The sequence below is a fragment of the Chelonoidis abingdonii genome, chromosome 26 (genome assembly GCF_003597395.2).
Source record: "Chelonoidis abingdonii isolate Lonesome George chromosome 26, CheloAbing_2.0, whole genome shotgun sequence".
In the NCBI taxonomy this organism is placed as follows: domain Eukaryota; kingdom Metazoa; phylum Chordata; order Testudines; family Testudinidae; genus Chelonoidis; species Chelonoidis abingdonii.
In genome coordinates this window covers 17,246,212-17,260,177 of record NC_133794.1, presented here as the reverse complement: position 1 = coordinate 17,260,177, position 13,966 = coordinate 17,246,212, and the positions used below count along the sequence as shown (strand labels likewise).

At 51.9% G+C, this 13,966-nt stretch overlaps 2 protein-coding genes across 4 annotated transcripts in view; one reads left to right on the top strand and one right to left on the bottom strand.

Moving 5' to 3' along the window:
* The window catches only part of LOC116826950 (CD209 antigen-like protein D), a 243,913-nt gene that overhangs the window by 76,969 nt on the left and 152,978 nt on the right, over nucleotides 1–13,966 (top strand). The gene's annotated exons all lie outside the window — the stretch shown is intronic.
* The window catches only part of HACL2 (2-hydroxyacyl-CoA lyase 2), a 33,506-nt gene continuing 28,151 nt past the window's right edge, over nucleotides 8,612–13,966 (bottom strand). For all 3 annotated transcript variants that reach the window (XM_032784012.2, XM_032784011.2, XM_032784014.2), the window contains 7 exons: nucleotides 13,588–13,722; nucleotides 12,996–13,110; nucleotides 11,995–12,164; nucleotides 11,478–11,548; nucleotides 10,939–11,010; nucleotides 10,346–10,451; nucleotides 8,612–9,837 (listed from right to left, as the gene is read on the bottom strand). In XM_032784012.2, the coding sequence (XP_032639903.1) occupies nucleotides 9,659–9,837; nucleotides 10,346–10,451; nucleotides 10,939–11,010; nucleotides 11,478–11,548; nucleotides 11,995–12,164; nucleotides 12,996–13,110; nucleotides 13,588–13,722 (848 nt within the window). In that variant the 3' untranslated portion in view covers nucleotides 8,612–9,658. The remainder of the gene's footprint in view (nucleotides 9,838–10,345; nucleotides 10,452–10,938; nucleotides 11,011–11,477; nucleotides 11,549–11,994; nucleotides 12,165–12,995; nucleotides 13,111–13,587; nucleotides 13,723–13,966) is intronic.

Here is a 13,966-nt window from a genome sequence, read left to right as displayed (position 1 = left end):
TGCTCCTCTCTGCATGGATAGCTGGCCCCAGACTCTGCCCCTGCATCAGAGACCATGGCCTCCTGCTTTGGGTGCTGGCTTTTAACCCTTTGCCAAGCTAGATCACTGCCTTGCTGTGGGGCAGCACTTGAGCACGAGAGCCTGAAAGCATCAAGGAGCTAACACTGAAGGCACATCCCAGCCTGACCTCCAGGAACTGGGGAAGAGCAAGAGTAAGTGGGGCAGGGAGCAGCAAACCTGTGCTGCGGAGACAGCCCCTTACCCACCCTCCCAGGCTCTGCCTCCCCCAGCACATTAAGCAGAGGAGCCCTTGTGCCCTGCACCCCAGCCAGTCCCCTCTCCATTGCCCCACCACAGGCTGGGTGAGGAGCACAAGGGCTCCTCTGCTCAATGTGCTGAGAAAGGCATGGAAGGGAGGGTGGGGGACTGCAGCTCCAGTTGTGTACAGCCCTTGCCTCAATGCGCCTGCCCATGCTGGCAAGGCACTCCAGCAGGAGTGACAGGTTAGGCCTGAGGAAGGGGCTGAAAGCCACAGCCAAGCTCTTGCTTGCTGATAGTAGGGACACCTGTGCCAATACCACAGACTCACATAAATGTAGGGCTGGATCTCGAGAGGTCACCCTGTCCAGACCCCTGCGCTGTGGCAGGACCATGTAAACGTAGACCATCCCTGACAGCTGTTTGTCCAACTTGTCCTTAAAAACTTCCAATGATGGGGATTCCACAACCTCCCTTGGAAGCCTGGTCCAAGGCTTAACTAATGTCAGCATGAGAAAGTTTGCTCCTAAGCGACCAGAGGAGGTAGAGAACAGGAGTTTTGCGAGGAAGTTCTCCAGATGGAGGAGGAGCGATTACTTGACCCTTTGGGTAAGTTTGTTGCGTGTGTGTTTGTGGTGTGCTTGCTGCTTGACTGAAATATACCATGTGGTCTGTTTAGGGAAACCATGTGCTGACCGGGTGTGTGCTGAGCCTAGGAGCTTGCTAGGCAAGGCTAAGAGCTTCTTAATGAGGCTTTAATTCCTAAGCCCTTTAGCACCCATCAATCCTTAACCAGGGGGTGAGGCTACTCAGGAAGACCAGGGCTTTAAAAAGCACAAAATGACCAGAGAAGCTAGCAGGAGCGGCTAATGGGAGTTTTGCAAGGGAGTTCACCATGGGAGTATGTGTGTGTGGGAGGGAGGGTGCTAGATACACCATTCTTTAAACGTAAAGCCCTCTGATAAAAACAATGCCCTTGTGAACCCCCTGATAAAAACAAAACAGCAACAAAGGAAGGAACTTCAGGAGTAAAAAAGAGAACGCAGGCAGAAGTCCAGCAACACAGTGGGAACTCTACGGTTTATTGCACCCAATGCAGCATATATTGTTACCTGCCCTATGGGCAGGTGGCATATGTGCGCATTCAGTGCAAGGAGCTCCTGGCCCTCAGAGACCGTATGTGGGCACTGGAGACCAGAAGAGTTGAGCTGGAGGAGCTCAGGGAAACAGAGGTTCACAGATGAGACTTTCTGGGACACAGTAAAATGGTCCCACCCCCAGGCTAGCAGCCTCTGTGCTGTTGAGGAGGATGGAAAGTATCAGGGAAAGAGAACATCCAACTGGAGTAGAAGGAAATGATTCCATAGTTGGGACCTTCCTTCCAGCTGATGTTGTGGTTTCCTCTTGCACTGAGGATACTTCTCCAGGGGAGGGAACTCCAATTAGGAAGAGACAGGTATTAGTAATGGGCAATTCAATCATTAGAAACATAGATAGCTGGGTATGCTACTTACTGTGGTGTCTTCACTGTGGTAGGTCAACTGCTGCTGCTCCCCCGTTGACTCTGCCTATGCTTCTCGCTCTGGTGGAGTACCACAGTCTACAGGAGAGCACTGGGCAGTCAATTTATTGCATCTTCACTAGACGCGATAAATGGAACCCCAGTGGATTGATCGCTCCAGAGGTAAGTGTAAACATGCCCAAAGAAACTTGGTGGAATGAGGGTAATCAATGGGACACAGTAATACGAGGGTACAAAATATATAGGAAGGACAGAACAGGTCGTGCTGGTTGGGGAGTGGCACTATATGTGAAAGAAAGCATAGAATCAAATGAAGTAAAAATCTTAAATGAAATGAATCTCTCTGTACCATAGAATCTCTATGGCTATTTCCATGCTCTGATGGTAATATAGCAGTAGGGATACATTACTAACTAGCATGGTGATATGACTGTGAAATGCTCAGGGAGATTAGAAAGACTATTAAAATAAAAAAAATAATAATGGGGGATTTCAACTATCCCCATATTGACCGAGTACATGTCACCTCAGGATGGGATGCAGAGATAAAGTTTCTTGACACATTAAATGACACCCAAATGTGCAGAAAAATTAGCAAATATGGCAGGCAACCGCTTGACTCAACAGCGAAACCTTTGATGAACTTAAACACAAAAAAGAAGCTTACAAGAAGTGGAAATTTGGACAGATGATTAGAGAAGAGTATAAAAATACTGCTCGAGCATGCAGGGGTGTAATCAGGAAGGCCAAAACACAATTGGAGCTGCAACTAGCAAGGGATGTGAAGGGTAACAAGAAGGGTTTCTATAGGTATGTTAGCAACTAGAAAAAGGTTAAGTACTCTATGCTTTTTTTGCCTCAGTCTTCAGACAAGGTCAGCTCCCAGACTGTGGTCTTGGGCAACACAGTATGGGGAGAAGGTGAGCAGCCCTCAGTGGTGAAAGAAAAGGTTAAGTACTATTTAGAAAAGCTGGACACGCACAAGTTCATGGGTCCAGATCTAATGATTCCGAGGGTGCTGAGGGAATTGGCTGATGTGACTGCAGAGCCATTGGCATTATCTCTGAAAACTCGTGGTGACTGGGGGAGGTCCCAGATGACTAGAAAAAGGCAAATATAGTGCCCATCTTTAAAAATGAGAAGGAGAATCCAGAAAACTACAAACCCATCAGCCTCACCTCAGTCCCTGGATAAATTGTGGAGCAGGTTCTCAAGTAAACCATTTTCATAGAATATTAGGGTTGGAAGAGACCTCAGGAGGTCATGTAGTCCAATCCTCTGCTCAAAGCAGGATGACCACCAACTAAATCATCCCAGCCAAGGCTTTGTCAAGTCAGCCTTAAAAACCTCTAGGGATGGAGATGCCACCACCTTCCCAGGTAACCCATTTCACAGCTTCACCACTCTCCTAGTGAAATAGTGTTTCCCAATATCCAATAATATCCTAATATTTTGAAGCACTTGGAGGAGAGGAAGGTGATCAGGAGCAAGTCAACATGCTTCACCAAGGGAAAGTCATGCTTGACCAACCTGATTGCCTTCTATGATGAGATAACTGGCTCTGTGGATATGGAGAAAGCAGTGGATGTGATATATCACTTTAGCAAAGCTTTTGATACAGTCTCCCACAGTATTCCTTCCAGCAAGTTAAAGAAGTATGGATTGGATGAATGGACTATAAGGTGAATAGAAAGCTGGCTAGATTGTTGGGCTCAGTGGGTAGTGATCAATGGCTCAATGTCTAGTGGAGTGCCCCAGGGGTCGTTCCTGGGGCTGGTTTTGTTCAACATCTTTATTAATGATCTGGATGATGGAATGGACTGCACCCTCAGCAAGTTCCCAGATGACACTAAGCTGGGGGGAGAGGTAGATATGCTGGAGGGTAGGGAGTCCAGAGTGACCTAGACAAATTGGAGAAGGACTGGGCCAAAAGAAATTGGAAGAGGTTCAACAAGGACAAGTGCGGAGTCCTGCACTTAGGACGGAAGAATCCCATGCCCCGCTACAGGCTGGGGACCAACCAGCTAAGTAGCAGTTCCACAGAAAAGGACCTGGGGATTACAGTGGATGAGAAGCTAGATATGAGTCAGCAGTGTGCCCTTGTTGCCAAAAAGGCTAATGGCATATTGGGCTGCATTAACAGAAGCACTGCCAGCAGATCAAGGGAAGTGATTATTCTCCTCTATTCGGCACTGGCAAGGCCACATCTAGAGTATTGTGTCCAGTTTTGGGACCCCCACTACAGGAAGGATGTGGACAAATTGGAGAGAGTCCAGTGGAGGGCAACAAAAATGATTAGGGGGCTGGGGTACGTGACCTACAAGGAGAGGCTGAGGGAACTGGACTTGTTTAGTCTGCAGAAGAGAAGAGTGAGGGGGGATTTGATAACAGCCTTCAATTACCTAAAAAGGTAATTCCAAAGAGGATGGATCTAGATTGTTGTCAGTGGTACCATATGACAGAACAAGGAGTAATGTCTCAAGTTGCAGTGGGGGAGGTCTAGGTTGGATATTAGGAAACACTATTTCACTAGGAGGGTGGTGAAGCAGTGAAATGGGTTACCTGGGAAGGTGGTGGAATCTCTATCCCTAGAGGTTTTTAAGCCTATCTTGACAAAGCCCTAGCTGGGATGATTTACTTGGTGTTGGTCCTGCTTTGAGCAGGGGATTGGACTAGATGACCTCCTGAGATCTACTCCAACCCTAATCTTCTATGATTCTATGACTGCTTCTTGGAGCAGCTAGTCCTGCAGTCCACAAGAGGAGAAGCAATTCTTGATTTAGTCCAAAGTGGAACACAGCATCTGGTCCAAGAGGTGAAGATAGCTGGAGTTCTTGGTAACAGTGATCATTATATAATTAAATTTAAACATCCCTGTGGCAAGGAAAACACCACAGCAGCCCAATACTGTAGCATTTATATTCAGAAAGAGGGACTACACAGAGATGAGGAAGTTAGTGAAACAGATAATTAAAAGGTACAGTGCCAAAAGTGAAACCTCTGCAAGCTGCATGGAAACTTTTTAAAGACATAATAATTGAGGCTCAACTTATATATATCCCAAATTAAAGAAACACAGAAAGAGAACCAAAAAAGTGCCATTGTGGCTAAACAACAAAGTAAAAGAATCAGTCAGAGGCAAAAGGGCATCCTTTAAATGGATGTGCAAAAGTATTATTAGGAAAGCCAAAAAAGAAAGCAAAGAACAGCTAGCCAAAGACTCAAAAAGTACTAACAAAAAATGTTTTCAGTACATCAGAAGCAGGAAGCCTGCTAAACAACTAGTGGGGCTACTGGATGATCGAGGTGCTAAAGGAGCACTCAAAGAGGATAAGGCCATTGTGGAGAAACTAAATGAATTCTTTGCATCAATCTTCATGACTGAGGGAGATTCCCAAACCTGAGCCATTCTTTTTAGGTGACAAATCTGAGGAACTGTCCCAGATTGAGGTGTCATTAGAGGAGGTTTTGGAACAAATTGATAAACTAAACAGGAATAAGTCACCAAGACCAGATGGTATCACCCAAGAGTTCTGAAGGAACTCAGATGTGAAATTGCAGAACTACTAACAGTAGTCTGTAACCTATCATTCAGATCAGGTTCTGTACCAAATGACGGGAGAATAGCTAATGTGATACCAATTTTTAAAAAGGGCTTCAGCGGTCATCCCGCCAATTACAGGCTGACTTCAGTACCGGGCGAACTCTAGTAAAAAAACCAAAATGTCAGACACATAGATGAACATAACTTGTTGAGGAAGTCATAGTTTTTGTAAACAGAAAACGTGCCTCATCAATTTACTAGAATTCTTTGAGGGGGTCAACATGTGGACAAGGGAGATCCAGTGGATATAATGCACTTAGATTTTCAGAAAGCCTTTGACTAGGTCCCTCACCAAAGGCTCTTAAGTAAGCTGTCATGGGATAAGAGGGATGGTCCTCTCATGGATTGGTAACTGGTTAAAAGAGATAGGAAACAAAGTGTAGGTCAGTTTTCAAAATGGAGAGAGTGGTGTTCCCCAGGAGTCTGTACTAGGACCAGTCCTATTCAACATAGTCATAAATGATATGGAAAAAGGGGTAAACAGTGAGGTGTAAAATTTTCAGATGATACAAAACTACTCAAGATAGTTAAGTCCCAGGCAGACTGCAAAGAGCTACAAAAGGATCTCTCAAAACCAGGTGATTGGGCAATAAAATGACAAATGAAATTTAATGTTGATAAATGGAAAGTAATGCACACTGGAAAACATAATCCCAACTATATATATAAAATGATGGGGTCTAAATTAGCTGTTACCATTCAAGAAAGAGAGTCACTGTGGATAGTTCTCTGAAAACATATACTCAATGTGCAGCAGCAGTCAAAAGGTTGGATGTTGGGACTCATTAGGAAAGGGATAGATAATAAGACAGAAAATATCATATTGCCTCCATATAAATCCATGGAATGCCCACATCTTGAATACTGCATGCAGATGTGATTGCCGCATCTCAAACAAGATATATTGGAATTGGAAAAGGTTCAGGAAAGGGCAACAAAAATGATTAGGGGTATGGAACGTCTTCCGTATGAGGGGAGATTAATAAGACTAGGACTTTTCAGCTTGGGGAAATATGACTGAGGTCTATAAAATCATGACTGGTGTGAAAGTAAATAAGGAAGTGTTATTTATTCTCACAACACAAGAACTTGGGGTCACCAAATGAAATTCATAGTCGGCAGGCTGAAAACAAACACAGTCAACCTGCGGCACTCTTTGCCAGAGGATGTTGTGAAGGCCAAACTATAACAGGGTTCAGAAAAGAACTAGATAAATTCATGGAGGATAGGTCCATCAATGGCTATTAGCCAGGATGGACAGGGATGGTGTTTGCCAAAAGCTGGGAATGAGCGACAGGGAATGGATCACTGATTACCTCTTCTATTCATTCCCTCTGGGGCACCTGGCACTGGCCACTATCAGAAGATAAGATACTGGGCTAGATGGACCTTTGGTCTGACCAGTCATGGCTGTTCTAATGGTCTAATATCCCTCGGTGCAGATTAAGCCCATTACTACTTCTCCTGCCTTCAATGGCCATGGAGAACCATTGATCACAGGCATTTTTAAAAATAGCTCTTAACACGTTTGAAGACTGGTAACAGGTTCTCCCTCAGTCTTCTTTTCCCAAGACTCAATATGCTCAGTTTTTCAACCTTTCCTCACAGGTCCCGTTTTCTAAACCTTTTATCATCTGTTTATCTCTGGACTCTCTCCAGTTTGTCCACATCTTCCCTAATGTGCGTCAGCCTGAATTACATATAGTATTCCAGCTGAGGCCTCAACAGTGCTGAGTAGCGCAGGACAATTACCTCTCGTGTCTTACATATGACATTTCTCTTCATACACCTCAAAATGATATTAGACTTTTTCACAGTTGCACCACATTGTTGGCTCATTCAGTTTGTGATACATTATAACCCCCCCAGGTCCTTTGCAGCAGTACTATCTCTAGCTAGCCATTCCCCCATTTTGTAGGTTTGTATTTGATTTTTACTTCCTTAATGAACTTCTTGGCACTGGTCTTTATTTAATCTCATTTTGCTAATTTCAGACCAATTCTCCAAATTGTTTTGAATTCTAATCCTGTCCTGCAATGTGCTTGCAACCCCTTCCAGCTTGGTGTCAGCTGCAAATTTTATAAGCATGCTCTCCTCTCTATTATCCAAGTCAAATACTGAACAGTACCACACCCAGAACTGACCCTACAGGACCCCACTAATTATGCCCTCCGCGTTTAACAGCAAACCATTGATAACTACTCTTTCAGTCAGTTGTGAACCCAACTTACAGTAAGTTCAGCTAGATGACATTTCCCCAGTTTTTGTATGAGACTGTCCTGTGGGACAGTATCAAAACACTGACTAAAATCAAGACACATCACATCTACAGCTTCCCCTTTATCCTCTAGACCAGAGATGGGCAAACTACGGCCCGCGGGTCATATCCGGCTTGCAGGACCAACCTACCTGGCCCTTGAGCTCCCAGCTGGGAAGGCTAGCCCCCGGCCTGTTCCCCCCTCCCCCACAGCCTCAGCTCACCGTGCTGCCAGTGCTACAAGCTCCTGCCGGGCTGCACAGCTGCATGAGCCACCGGGTGTACTGTATTAAATTGCTCCCCCTAAGAATGTGCCACTTACGGAGCACCAGAACTTGCAGCTGGAAGTAGAACACTGTAAGTAGCACATTCCTACGGGGAGCAATTTAATACACTACAGCCCAGTAGGGAAGGCTGTGCCACCCCAAACAGCCTGGCCCCTGCGCTCATCCACTGCCTCCCACTTCCCACTCCCTAACAGCCAGCCCAGGACCCCACCTCCTATCCAATCGCCCCACTCCCTGTCCTCTGACTGCCCCAACCCCTATTCACACCCCCACTCCCTGATGACCCCCCGGGACTCCCACACCGATCCAACCGCCCCTGTTCCCTGACTGCCCTGACCCCTATTCACAGCCCCGCTCCCTGACGACCCCCCGGGACTCCCACACTGATCCAACCGCCCCTGTTCCCTGACTGCTCCCTGTGACTCCCTGCCCCTTATCCAACCCCCCCACTCTCCGCCCCCATACCATGCTGCTTAGAGCACCAGGACTGGCAGCCTAAGTAGCACATTCCTATAGGGAGGAATTTAATACACTGCACCAAGCACTCCATACAGTTTCAGAACTGTATGTGGCCCTCAGGCCAAAAAACTTTGCCCACTCCTGCTCTAGGCCACCAATCCTATCAAACCACCATGTTAACCATTAGATGGCGCCCTTCCCACAGAGCAGCTACAGAGCCACACTTGGCCTGGGGCCATCATTCTCTTTATTGTTGGGGAAAACCCTGTGGGTGGAGTGCATGTGCTTGGAGAGAGAGAGGGAATCGCTCTGTTAACATCCCGTGAACCGCGTACCACCCCTCCTGCATGACCATGCCACCTCACACTATGGCAATGGAGAGCTTGGCACCTGGGGCTGGGAGCAGCAGCACGCATGGCCCTGCCTGTGCCCTTTGAATATGCAGGCCCTCCCTAGGCTCCTATGTGTGGCAGCGGCTGCATCCCAACAGGGAAGCGGCAGTGCTGGCTATGGGACTGGAGAGCATGGCGGTGACGGGCCTTGCCCAAAGCTATTCAGGAAATGCATTTCTGTATGACAGGGCTCTGGGGCAGCAGGGTCCCTGGGCTGGTCAGCCAGGGAGATGTCCTCATAGCACATTGTAGGGTGTTGGGGGAATCACAGCCCTGGTGGATCTGGAGTGAATCCTGCCAGATTTCCCTCAACCAAGGCTCTCAGCAGGGCTCAGCAGCTCCACTTCGTCCAAACATTAGGCCTAGGCCAGGCTCCTGCCCCAGAGAGAGTCACCAGCCTACCGCCCTGGCTTGCAGAGCTGGGCAACGAGTCCCCCAACCCCCACCCCTCAGAAATCCAGCAGTGCCCAGCTCTAGGTTGCCCAGTTGGAAAGCAAGACCCCCTCCTGTCACCAGAACAAGATCCCTGCAGCTGCTCTCACTACTGGCAGGAGCTTGCCAAAGCACAATACCCATCTGCCACAGAAGTAGGCACCTGCCCAGTGCTGAACTGAGAGAAGCTTCCTTGTCCCTGTTGCCCTGGGGCTCTCTTCAGGTTGACCCCTACTGGCCAGTGGCCTGGCACTGGTTACCCATTGAGGAGCTTGGGTTAGGACCCCAGTCCCTGGTAGGGGTGGCTGTGTCAGTCTCTGGGGCCAGAACGAGGAGGATGATCAACTAAACGCTGAAGGGAGTACTGTGCAGGTGTCTGTAGGGGGCCCAAGGCAGGCTGCTGCACCCTGGCATGGGTAGGGAGCGCTGCCAGGCCTGGCTCCAGCCCTACACAGAGATGGATCCCTCCCGGAAGCTGGTTTTGCCGATCAGGGCGTTGATCAGGGTGGGGTGTCCCTCCCTGCAGGCCTCCTGTGCCGCCTGGATGATGTTGTCCATGCAGGCTTCGTCCTGGCGGCTGAGTAGGAAACCTTTCCCTCCCAAGCCTTCTGCCACCAGGTGGTAATCTGCGCAGGGAGGAGACCGGCTGTTAGCAAAGCTGCTGCAGCAGGGCCTGGGCATGGCAGTGACAGCCCACATAGGCCACTAAACAGGCAGAGCTGGTTCCAGGAAGGTGGCCGCAATGGGCACACCAGGTGTGAGTGGCAGGCAGCAGGGAGGGATGGAAGGCATGCTGAGGTCTGCAGCTTCCAGGAATGCAGAGGAGAACACTGGCAGGGAAGGAATCCCCCAGCTTGTGGAGACCAACCGCAAAAGATCCCTTCCCCTGGGGAGCCCTGCTTGAGTGGGCAGAGCAGGCACCAGTTCTGGGCTATGAACCCAGAGGTGTGATAGGACTCGATGGGAGTGACCTGCAGGAAGCAGCACACAATGTCTGCCCGTCTGGGGACAGGCTGCACAGGCAACACGATCTGGAGGCATCCAGGGCCCATGCTGAGCATGCTGCTGTCATCACTGCACAGCATCTTGGAGTAACGTCCCCAGGGCAGCCAGCTAATGGGGACCAAGACTCACCCACATAGGCCAGGCCGCAGGCCACGTTGCTGCCCAGCAAGGGGACCTGCTCACGGGAGATCTGACTCCAGCAGGCGTCGTTCCCCACCAGCGCGATGATGGGTGTCTGAAAAAGCAAGGAAAGTGCTGCTCCTCAAGCACCAAAAAGGAGGGGCGAAGTCTCAGTGCCCCACCCCCTCCACCGTCCTCTCCTCTCTGCCCTAGGGCCCTACCCCCTCCCACTACACTGAATCCATGCCAGCTCCTGTTGCCTTGGAAAAGGAACAGCAATGAAGGGGAGGCTGTGAAGGGGCCTGGTCACAGGTGCTGCCTGGACTAACTACAGGATCCCAAAATCATTTGCAGTGCCTCCAGGGCTGTGGCCACTCCCACATGTGTAGGGCCCCTTCAGTCCTCACTTTGTGTATGAATTTGGGGCAATGTGGGGTAGCTGGGCCTGGCCCTCAAGGGGTCCCTGCCTGCAGCAACCCCATTGGCCCTGGGTGGCTGGGCCCAGCCCCCAGGAGTCACTGCAAGCAGGGACTCCATGGACATAGTGTAGCTGAGACAGGCCCCCCAGGGTCCCCATTGGCACAGGGTCAGGGGGAGGTTACCTTGTGACGGACGAAGGTGTCAAACTCCATGATGCTGTAGCCAAGGGAGCCATCTCCGTAGAGGATCCAGACCTGAGGGCAGGGGAGGGAAGTGAGGTTCCCCTGGCAGAGCCCTTGGAGGAGTGAACACTTTCCCCCACATTAACTGGCACAGAAGGTGTGAGTGCTGGCGCCTGCCTCCCAAAGGGCTGGGTATTAGTGTGGGCAGGCAGGCAGTGTCAGGGGCCCCAGCAGCTCAGAGAGAGGCCTCTGGAAGCAAGCAGGCAAAGTGAGGAAAGGAGGAGGGAAGCTGGGAGTCTGGGGCCAGGAGAGCCAATGGGGGATTCAGGAGACAGATCAGAAAGACTGGGAATGTGGCATCCCCTATACCAGAGACCCTCACCAGAGCCTTGGGATACCCTGCCCCCACAGCAAGCCTGGTTAAAGCCCCCATCAGGGTGAGGGGGGCACTTGCCCTGCCCATGGCACCTGTTAGAGCCCCCCCAGCAGGCCATGCAGGCACCCCATTAGACCCCTCCTCTGGCTGGCTGGCTACTGACCTCAGAATCCGGCCGGCAGAGTTTGGCGCCGAGAGCAAATCCTCCTCCGACACCCAGTGTCCCAAAAGCTCCTGGGGAGAGAGGACAATGCAGAGGGGATGCTTGGCCCCGCCTGGGCACGCCAGGGAAAGCAGGGGCATGAAACCAACCCCTGTCCCTTCCTGAACCCAGCCCTCACTGAGCAGAGGGACTGCTGAGTGGATCAGTGTCTCCTCACCTGCTCCCATGGGCTCCTGTCACCAGCAGGGAAAAATGGGGTCAGCTCAGGGCAGCCTCAGGCTTTGCCCTCCAGTGATGCAGCCCAACTGCCCCCTCAGGCATTGTCCTTCTTGGCCCAGGGCTGCAGGCTCCACATCCATGGGGCAGGAGACCACCTCTGGGGACTGCCAGCCCCAGCTCAGAGCTGTGGGAGCAGAGCTCTGGGCTCAGCTGCACTGCAGAAGCCTATAAGAGATCTGCCACCGTCAGCCCACATGACAGATGGTGAGCAGTGCCAGCTCCAGAGACCCCCCAGTACCTGGGTCCAGCCAGTGCAGGGGCCCCCAGGGCCGCACAATGTAGGCAGCGCTCCCCACGAAGTCGCCCCCGTCTAACACCAGCAGGCTGTTCTCGGGCAGCAGGTTGTCCACATGGTGTAGGAGCTTGAGTGGGTTCAGGTGCTGCTCCGTGGGCTCTTCTGACTTCTCTCTGTGCACATAGGAGGGCAGTCACTGGCATGCTCAGGAGCCCAGCCAGCCCCTCACAGCATGACCAGGACAGCAAGTGCCTGGGAGTGCCCACGCTCTGGGAGTACACACGGGTTTAGCTCCCCAGATAAACCATACACCACACTTCTGCGGCCCAGCATGGGGCTGAGCCTCCAGACCCTTGCTGGGTGACACTGCCCCCTGCCAACCAGTATAGGCCTGATCCCTATAGCCCTTCCCTGGGCAACACTGCCCCCTCCTGCCCGGCACAGGCCTGATCCCTACGGCCCTTCCCTGGGCTGCCTGGTACAGGCCTGATCCCTACAGCCCTTCCCTGGGCGACACTGCCCCCTGCCGCCCGGCACAGGCCTGATCCCTACGGCCCTTCCCTGGGCTGCCTGGTACAGGCCTGATCCCTACAGCCCTTCCCTGGGCGACACTGCCCCCTGCCGCCCGGCACAGGCCTGATCCCTACGGCCCTTCCCTGGGCGACACTGCCCCCTGGCACAGGCCTGATCCCTACGGCCCTTCCCCGGGCGACACTGCCGCCTGGCACAGGTCTGAGCCCTACAGCCCTTCCCCAGGCTGCCTGGCACAGGAATGAACCCTATGGCCCTTCCCTGGGCGACACTGCCCCCTCCTGCCCAGCACAGGCCTGAGCCCTACGTCCCTTCCCTGGGAGACACTGCCCCCTCCTGCCTGGCAGAGGTCTGATCCCTACAACCCTCCCCTGGGCGACACTGCCCCCTGCCGCCCGGCACAGGGCTGAGCCTATGGTCCCTCCTGGGGTGGCACTATGGAAACAGTGCCACCCTATCAGCTCTACACCTACCGGTTTGCTTTCTCCTTCCTTTTGTCGCCATCCTTCAGACTTGTTGACCAGTCCTGAGGTGGTGAGTAACTCTTGAGGCCTTGGGAAAGGCTCAGGAGGAAGGAGCCAGCATCTCCTGCGGAGAGAGTGGGCAGCATGAGATTTTGACAGGCCAACCTGAGCAGGAGCTGGTCCCATGGGCCCCAAGCAGCACCAGTATCAGAGCAGAGCCAGCCTGCGGAGGAAAAGCTGGGTTACATACCCCAACCTATTGCCAACAGCATGGTGGGCAGGCTCAGATGACAGGTGGGTGCTGGGAGGAGCAGGGCAGGGTGTGGCTGAAGCACCTACCTACTTTCCAACATGGGTCTGCTGCCCAGATGAACCACTTACTCAGCGGGGTCTGTTCCCATCATCTCTAGTTGTGATTCTGTCATTCCATCTCCTGTGCCTGCTCTGCTTCCAGCAGGAGGGTGCGCAGGCTGATCTCTGAGCCTGGGCAGCAGTCTGAGCACTTGCTGAGAGAGGGTGTGGGCAGGAGCAGGGGAAGGCCAGCAGCGGCAGGATGGGAGCTGATTCTGAGGCAGAGCGCAGAGCGCTGCCTGCCCCTCACCTTGGATGGCCATGCGGGGCTTCCAGAAGATGTCCGAATTGCGCAGCATCAGGGCACGGTCCCGGTTGATGGCAATGACTGTGCTGTGCTGGCTCAGCACGCGGCCATAGGACAAACGGAAATCACACACCGTGCCTGCCGGGGGCAAAACGGGTGTGAGGGTTAGGTCAGGTCTCCCACCCCAGAAGCTCCCCCCATCCCCATACTGCCTTGAGCATTACCCCCTCCCACTGCCCAGTCCATCATACCCATCCATCACACTCCTGCACCCCACCTCACAACCCCCCAGCATTAGTCCCAACTGCCACTGCCCAGCTCCACCACACCCCAACATCAGGCTCCCCCATCCCACCCCCTCTGCACAACCCCCCAGCATTAC